The sequence below is a fragment of the Sesamum indicum genome, linkage group LG1, assembly GCF_026168435.1.
Source record: "Sesamum indicum cultivar Baizhima isolate 11 linkage group LG1, ASM2616843v1, whole genome shotgun sequence".
In the NCBI taxonomy this organism is placed as follows: domain Eukaryota; kingdom Viridiplantae; phylum Streptophyta; class Magnoliopsida; order Lamiales; family Pedaliaceae; genus Sesamum; species Sesamum indicum.
In genome coordinates, this window is record NC_142657.1 from 13,617,075 (window position 1) to 13,626,744 (window position 9,670).

Genomic DNA, 9,670 nt, shown 5'->3' on the forward strand with positions numbered 1-9,670 from the left:
CAAATGTGAGCTTATAAGGTTTGATGATGTTATACAGTTGGCAATTTTTCTTAATCAATCTCTGAATTATAGAAGAAAATGTAAAATTAAATAATTATTCATTTGATGAATTAATTAATATTCCATTTTCGATTACAATTAATTGTTTTAATTTTTTTTTCATTTTAAAAAACTAAATATAGAGTTCCCATCAACGAAACAAAAGAAAGAAAAAATAAAACAATTATGTTATTGGATTTTAATATTATGAAAAATGTAGTATGGAAGTATATACGTACCAATTACCAAACTAGGAGGAACCATAACCTCAACATCAATATCATACTACTCTGCTAACTACTAACATGCAAAGATTCGTAGGTTCTTGAAATTGAATAAAATTAGGTCAAATTATCATATGCATATATTCTATGGTAGAAGAATTTTATTGTCATTACATCATTACGGGTGGGTGTGAATTATTGCTTAAATTAGGTGATGTGATTTAAAAATTATGACAACTATTACAAAAACAAATAAATAAATGAACGAGTCACATTTAGAAAAATAGAAATCAATCATGAGGATGCTTGTAATAACTTCTACTTTTTCTTATAGAAATTAATTATACATAAATTTATAAGTTAAGCAACCGTAAAAATTGAAAGAGTTTGAAAATAAAATTTAAAATTGAAAAAAAAAAGTTGGGATTGAAATGGTTGACAAAATAGATTAATATTTACACTTTCACCAATAAGCTGCAAAATTTGATAAAACAGTTACTTATAGCTTTTGATTTAAATTAAGCACTTGAAAATCAGAAGCTGCAAAATAAAAAGTCAAAAACATTATTTTCAGCGATAAGTTGATAAGTGATTATTTTCAACATTCACAAGCACCCATTAAACATATATAAGAATCATTATGTTAAAATTTGTGCTGCATCGTAAGATGGTAATTTGTTAATTGTAATATCATAATGGACAAATTGTATTAAATTCGTTTTAATATATCACGAATAATTGTATTATGAATCAATAAATAAAAAGAAAAAAAGAGGTGGCAAATATGTACCTCTCAATTTGTAATATAAGAACTTGCAAATGATTATTATGGTTAATTAAAAAGTAGTCATAGTGAAAGTATATCTATAATTTGGTTGGTTGAAAGCCAATTAGCCATCAAAGTAATGAAAAGGGTGTCCGAGAGAGAGAGAGAAGATTAGGAAAAAGTGGTAAATGTTGAGTAGAAAACAAACAAAAGAATAGAGTTGGGATGGATGCAGAACGGCCGTGCATTGGTTGACAACATTAACATTGGCCTCTCCCAACTCCCAAACTTACACCTCACTTTTATTATTTTTATATTATTTATCAATTCCCAATTATTCGTTCATGCAATTCTGATTTGTTCTGCCTTGTTTGGATGATGATATGATATGCTCACCAAAGTCAATTCTTTGTGCAAAACACCACTATTATTATTTTATGAATTTGTATTTCATTTTATATTATATTTTTTAATTTATATATTGTTTAGATAAATAAAATAACATAATTTTATATACATAGTGAAATTAATCAAAAAGGGGCACAATGTTTTTTTAATCCCATAAAATCAGGACTGAATTTTTTTTTTTTTATACCACAATTATGACAGATGACGTTTTTAATTCTATAAAACTCAAAATCACGTCTTTTTAATCTTTACCATAATTATGATATCAAATTAAATTCTGCCACTAAAAATATATTTTGCCCTAATAAAATATTCAATTTAAAAGGTACATGTAATTTCTTAAGTTGTGAGAGTAGTTAGGTAGGCCCTAACTCCTAGGCAAAAAGTATGAATTTGTGAGACGCGTAGGGGATGATATGATATGATATGATACAAGTTGTAATAGATGTAAATGTGGAGGGTGGTGCTTCGCGTTTGAATTCACAGCTCTTTCCTACGTATTTCATCATAATTTCCATGAATATTGTGGGGGTTTCATTTCTCCAGATTTTTAGTCATGTCGGAGATATGTAACCACCTAATTTATTTGTTTATAATATCTTTTACATGCATCATAATGTATATGTCAGTCTGCCACTTATTATTCTTATAATTATTTCCCCCATGCAATTTTCACGTATTTATATTGAAAATAGCAACTTTCTCATTTTTTCTAAATCGTCTTTATTTTAAAAAAAAGTATTTTAATAATTTGAAATTAACGAGCAAGTTCAAAACAAACAAGAAAAGAAAAAAAAAAAAAAACAGCATACTACTATTAAAAATAGACTAAGTGCCTACATTTATAAGACTCGAACTCATGACTTCTTGGTTGGAAACATCAACCTCACCACCTAAAACATATTATAAGATATTTGAGAATTTATAAGATGATATAAAGTGTTTAATAACTTTTTTATAAGCTTTAAAAATAAGATGTTATTAGCTAATAAGCTTTTGTTAAAAAAAAAGTAAGGATCCTAACTTACGTCTACAATCTTAACAAATTCTTCAAATAATTACAAATATGTTATACTAGTAGTAGGGACTTAAAGACCGGTACAACAGTTAAGAGGTTCCCAATCTTCTCTTTTTACAAATCTCTTTAAGATTCATGACCTTATTTTATCCAAATATTTCATAAACTTATTTTTGAGATAAAATATAACATATTATAAAATATACAAGCTAATAAAATCTTTTAAATAAGTTTAATCAGACAGTCTATCTCAGTCTCAGTTGGGATAAACAAAAGAAAAGTCAATAATATATATACATTATGTTTGTTTTTATTTTTGGATTTGGGTCAATTTATTAAGTAGTTTTTAGATTTGTTTTCAATTGTTTTAATAAATTTTGTGTTTTCTAAAGCCCAATAAAAATAGCTCATAAGGTTTGTATTTGATTTTTAAATTTAAATATATTTCATTTTAACCACTTAATATTTTATATGTAATATTTTTTTACATCATTGAAATAATTAAAAAATTTTAAAATCACAAAATAACATATCAATTCTACGTGGTTAATTCATATATTACTTTATTTGAATAATGTATTCAAATTTATCACCTCGAATAGAACGTCTAACAAAAATATTGTTAATCCATTACTAGAGTGCATTTAATTATTTATAAAAGCGTATTTATATAAATTATATTTTTTCATTTTCGTACATATATAATTAGAAAATACTATTTATTTTAATCCACTCACAGCTAAATAAATTATATATATATATATATAAGAGACATGATTTGACAATGAATAGTATTTTTATCTCCCACAAACCAACATCAAACATACCATACTTATTTTATATTATCTCCAAAAATAAATCAAAACATACACACTATCTCTAACTTATACTTATTTATCTTTATTTTTCTCTCTATCTCTCCACAAAATACCTCAAAATAAGTTAAAAACAAAACCAAACATAGCGATGGTTTTTCAATATTTCTCTTCCTTTACATTATTCGATTATTTTCCAAGATATATGTAATCATGAATATCATGCAAATACAAAGTGTAGAATAACATTTTTGTGGCATAATATTGTCTCCATATGTCATCAATGTGCTGCTGCAGCTCTACTTCAAGAACGCTGCATGTAATTGCTTCTGCACCAAACATCAAATAAAATATTAATCTCTGAAGATGATTTAAGGAGCAATAATGAATAGAGAAGAAATTATTTACAAATATCATTCACCTCCATGCATCAATTAGTGAATTTCAAGGGTCTCATCATAACGTTATCCTCATGATCCAAGATCTGCAATTTCATTAGTAAAATCATCATATCTACATGCAATACACAACGTACATATGTAGTTCAGACTTCAACACTGAGAAGCAGAAAACTTCGACACTGTCAACAGTATTAATTTTATATATCGCATGTAGTAGCTATCTAAGCAAGAAATGGATTTCCGGCTCAAACGTTAACCATGCTGTATTGAGGTAGGAACCACTTACATGGCAATGGTAAACGTAGCCCGGCTCTGCAGTGGCATCAAAAGGATATGAAGCATTCGAGTGAATATACGAATACCTCACTAGTATCTTCGTCATGTATCCTGGCATCATCTTGTACACATTTTTCCATCCCTTCTCATGGGCAGGCACCTCTATTTTCTTGCCACGTGCGTACTTGTCGACTTGGCATTTGATGGCGTCGTTGATTTTCTTCATGCATTCTCTGAATTTATCCACATCCAGCAACTCCGTCTGATCTAAAGCCACAAAAAGTCCCAAATGGATGTGCAATGGATGATTATCCTCTGTCAAGTTGATTATGTTCCAAATCTCAGTGGAACCAACCTTAGCTATCTCAGTCACCGGAGCTTCATATGGCTTCCCATTGATATATAAATGCATAGGCTCGTCGGTGTTGCTAGCGTACTCATACAGAGCAATGTACCTTGTGATGGATGCATCGGACAAATTTGGTGACGGATATTTGATCAACTTGGTTGGGATTTTCGACTTGTCCAGCACGTGGCCGGCCTTTATGATGAACTTCATGACTTTGCTATTTGCTTCATTGACAGGATCTCCGGAAGGGTAGGGATATGGTGCATCATTACACAAGATAGCTGAATCCGAGTTGGAGTTTGAGAAGTCAACAATCAGATCAGCAATCTCAGATGGTGCTAGCAGAAATTCCTTGATCATCAGTGGCTTCTCATTGTATGCTGAGTCTGATCCCACATGGATAAAACCCAAGCCATTGGAGAAGTAGAACTTGAAAAACCTCGCATTGCTTGCATTAATGATTCTAAACCGGTATTTTCTCCTTCGAACAATCATGTAGGGCCACGCCTTCCCGTTGACTACAATCGCATCCCCAAAGTACTCCGGTTGCCATTGAGGATGTATTGAGGGGTTGTTTCCTGTAGAATTCATGAATATTGAACCGTCCGTACGAAAGCTACGATCGCATACAACCAACGGACGATCAAATTCATCGTCGTATGGGAGTCCAAGTGGCAACTCGACATGTGGTTGTCGGATTATGTATGCTCCGACTAGGCCAGCCAAAAGGTTGACTCTAGTCAATCCCATTGCATGATCATGGTACCACAACGTCCCAGGATGCTGAAGATTGTGGTAGCGATAAGTTTTCTTTGTCCAAGAGGGGCCCCGCTCTTTGAACCCGGACGTGAACCATGCAGTCGAGTGGCCATCACTCTCCGGTTCATCGATGCCGCCATGGAGGTGCACCACCGTGGGAATGCCCTTTCCTTTGTGAGGTATGGCTGTCGGAATAGTGGGGTCCCATGGCAATATGTGCTTAGAGGGGAGATGATTTGTCCACTTCACAAGAGTTTCAACTCCATGGAGGGCTTCAATTGTAGGACCGGGAACTGTTGCTGCTTCCTTTGACGTACCATACGCGAAAACTCGGGTTGGAGGAAGATCTCTATGAAATTTCTGCAACCAAAAATAGCCAACTAAATCATATATCATTCCATCAAGTTCAAACACACCAACAATGTGGGTGAAACACAAAATGGGAAATATTCATCTAATTGATATTAATATTAAATGATTGTCTCCCTATCAATTTAAAATTTAAAATAAAGTGATCGCTTAGTAGTAACCATAGTCAAATGCTAGCAAAATTCTGTGATTAATTCAAATCTTCTATTCCATTCCTATTTAGTGTATCATCTCACCACACTTGTGAAATTTTTTCTACCAGTTCTTTTTTTTTTGAAATTTTCTATCTAACTCGTCTGCTTTTTTTACTATTTTTTTAGAAAAAGAAACAAATACAACGAGAGCAAAATTGACAATTTCAGACCTCCATTTAAGAATAAGTTTATAACATAAGTTCATCAAACAATAAGAATACTAATAATTTTTCAAATAATAAGAAGTTATTCGTGATTATGTCAAATCTCAATAAAACTCGTTGTAATTAACTCTAAAATGAAACGTAGGATGCAATCATTGGCCTACTCCATCAATTTTGTCAATTAGAGTTAAAAATGATCTTGTATCATATTGTTCTGTCACACCAACACATTAACAAGCGTTCTGATTAGAACCTTAGGTAGTTAATGGACATTAATAATACATGATTATGCTAGGGCAGATTTAGTAAATATATGTCCATTAACGGGGCATAAAAGTGATACGTGGGACAATGTTTCCATCCGTTAATAAAGTAATTAAATTATTAATTAATACAAAGTGCATGGGGTTTCCAGAAGAATATTATTAAGTACATGTAAGAAAATTTAAGTCCTCCTACCATTACCATTACCATTACCAACTCATAAGTGATGCTGACATGTATTCCAAAACAGAAGACTAATAAAATCAAATTTAAGGTGGTGATAGTGGACAGCATCTGGAGTGCTGAATTTAACTGGAAGAAGAACAAGACAACCTTTTTTCTCAGTTGTATTAGGACAGTTCAAGCTGCACTCAGACCAAAAGCTGTGTTTCTGTCTAATTACCAAAATGTCCTCCTACACCTAATTATGATTCTTTGGAATAGAATAACATAAAGACAAGGAAAAGGCATAGGAAAAGATGAAAGGACATGTTACATCAAAGAAAAAAATGAAATGCAAGCAAGGTCAAAATTGAGAAAGAAAGGGAAATTTTGGTATAGAAGTAATTCCAGCTGGAATCTTTTGCCAACTTTGGTTTCGGTACTTGGACAAATTAAACTAGGTAGTCAAGAAAACACAAGCAAATGTTGACGATTGGGTTGAGAATAAAAGAAAAAGGCAAATGAGATGAGATGGGAAAGATGATAGCTGACTTTATGTGAAGAGAAAAGCAGTGAGCCTATTCACATTGATTTTTAACTTCATTTGAACGTGGGCTCTACTATGAGTAATCAAACAATGAGAAAGAAAAGGTCTAACACAAACTAGGCATCAGCCCGTGGGGGTTCGGTGATTAATCATATGACAAATGTACGAGATAATTTGCAATTTGAGATAGGTGGTCAGAAAATGTGTTGGTGTAAGTTTGGAGTTATTTGAAATAGAGATAGAGATAGAAAGATGGGAAGAGGAAGACCACTGATTAGGTATGCAATGTAATACACGGGTGGGGTGCAGTCTCCAAAAGATTCTCTGGAGTAGTACTGCTGTAAATTATTTAAACTCATTCATTTTCGTCTTATTACTAATGCCTCTTACTTTAATCATCCACACCTCGCTATATATATCTATGGATTTTAATTTCTTTCAAGTTGAAAAGTTTGAGATGAAAAGAGAAAGAAAGAGTTGGTAAATGGAGAAAACTTACCCATTTCTTGGAAAACATCCCGATACGCAGTGATTTGGGAAGAGGAGAGGCATTGAGGAGATGGAAACCTTTGATTCTGGGCATGTCTGGCACTTCATCCACAAACATCTCCAACTGGGATGGGCTTATCAACCCATCTCCTCCCCATGCATAATTCACATTTCCCATCACTAAAACAACACAAATCAACTCTAAAACTAACAATTTCTCCATTCTTCTCGATGTTATATATATATATATATGTACGTGTGTAGAAGAAGAAGGAGGAGTCAGATTGGTGCAGACAGTATAGAGCAAGAAGTGAGAAGGTTTGGTGACGCTTCCTTCACATGTTAAAGACAGAAAAAGTAGAGTAGTGTGGGTGTGCGCTTTTATGGGTTGAATGAGGAAAAAGAAAATGTTTTTTTCTTTAATTTTTGGAGTAGAAATGAGAATGGCAGAGAAGAATGATAGATATGAGGGTGAATGTGAGTTTGACAATGAAAGGATGCCCATGGTTGCATCTAGTGGCGGTGGGCTTCGATGTCTCCGCTGAAAAGTAAAGCAACCAAACCGGGACTTTCAGGCTATGCCTCGGATTACATTTTCATTAATTACTAAATTAATTCTTTCATCTTTAATTTAATGCTATTTTAAGACTACTAATTCAAATTTCAACCAATTATACCATACATTTATGATATCATTGTTTTACAGTGCAAGAAAAGTAACAAATTACATACTAAGTGAATTATATTTAGAGATATTAATTACAATCCCTCCCCTGAAGTTTAGTATAATTTACGCAGACCTCATGTGATTTGAAAAATTACATCTATATTTATCTTCAATTTACTGATTTATTACAGGCCAAACAAATATATTTATAACCAAATTACCATCATACTCTTCACGCATTAATACATATGAGGATGTATATCTTCACCATATATAGAGTTTAGTTGGAAAAAAATATTTGAGCTATAATAAGTCAATCAAGTGTAAATATTAATTTTTATTCAGTTATTTTTTTGGTAATATTAATAAATTTGGTGAATTTTAACTAATGGGGACTTATTGATTAAATAGAAGCAAACTTCAAAAGTGTTATATATATGTAATTTTTAAATCCATATGAGATTTACGTACAATTATATTAAACCTCTCCAATGATCCCCTATATTTACTAGGTAATCGATTTGATTGGATCGTAGAGCTGATAAGAATTTTCCTCTTATTACATTGTCCGGCATAATTGTATATTTATTTCTTCAACCGTTTCGAATGAAGTGGATTCCCTAAACAAAAATTCACTATCCCTCGTAATTGCTAGTTGGATGCTGACACCCAAGTCAATTAAATTACCAGAATTCGAATTTAGATTTGTTTGAAAAGTCAGCAGATCAATGGGATTGTTGAATATCAGAATTCTAGTGAATAAAAAAGAGAGGGTGAAAATGATGCGCACTTCTGATTGAAACTCCTGCAGAATGATTATCGTAGAATTTATGCTTGATAACCACAGAAAATATCGCCAGCGGATTATGGTGAGAACCAAAAATCAAATAGACAATACGAAGATATTAATATTAAATAATATTTTTTATTTTATAATTTAATTTTTTTAAATAAGATGATTGTTTAATATGATATCAGGTGAAATAAAAATTCTCAAAATCTCTTTATGGTCGAACATGTTAAGATATTAATATTATTTGTTTTCTCCTTTTTAATATTCAACCTTTTATGTAAGCAAAGTTGATAATTAAATAATCGAGCGTTCTTGGCCATATTTACTTGTTAGTTGTGTGTTAATTAATGGATTCTGTCCGCAGTTTAATTATTACCGCCCCCAATCGAAATTATTGTATTAATCGTCACCAATCTAATTTAAAGTGGTAATATTTTAATCTAACAAAGGTTAAAATTCGAAAGTCAATAATAATTTTCAGGCATGATCTGATCATGTGGATATTGCTGGCAATACGATAAAAAGGCTACCGCTTCATGATGACTCAGTGAGGGTCCAGTGATCAATCATCAATTCAATAAACGAAGAGCCAGTTTGAGAAAATATCAAAACAGTAAATTTAGTCATTATTGTGGTATTTATACAGACAGTGAGTATGTTTGTAAAAACTATTATTATATCCTTAAAAATGTTCCTATTAATTAAATGATGATTTTAAATTTGTCGGAAAAATTATATTTTAAATGACAATAATTTTAATATTATCATAATATAAGAAATTAGTAACAAAAAATGTGTAGTAAATTATTATTATAAATAATTAACGACACATCTATAACTAGGACACAAATATAATCATAATAAATGTGTGGCTGTTCAATTTTTGTTGCTAATATATATTTTTTTCTAGAGAGATGGTCCATTATTTTTCTAGATTGAGAAATGCGATGGAATGGTTATGGAAGA

At 31.5% G+C, this 9,670-nt stretch overlaps 1 protein-coding gene across 1 annotated transcript; it reads right to left on the reverse strand.

Annotated features, from left to right (window-relative positions):
* Nucleotides 1-3,397: 3,397 nt before the first annotated feature.
* Nucleotides 3,398-7,726, reverse strand: LOC105160154 (multicopper oxidase LPR1). The gene is made up of 4 exons (XM_011077420.3): nucleotides 7,255-7,726; nucleotides 3,958-5,415; nucleotides 3,692-3,754; nucleotides 3,398-3,599 (listed from the first exon to the last, which is right to left on the reverse strand). The coding sequence occupies exons 1-3, from the start codon at nucleotides 7,465-7,467 to the stop codon at nucleotides 3,701-3,703; spliced, it is 1,725 nt and encodes a 574-aa protein (XP_011075722.2). The 5' UTR covers nucleotides 7,468-7,726; the 3' UTR covers nucleotides 3,398-3,599; nucleotides 3,692-3,700.
* Nucleotides 7,727-9,670: the final 1,944 nt, after the last annotated feature.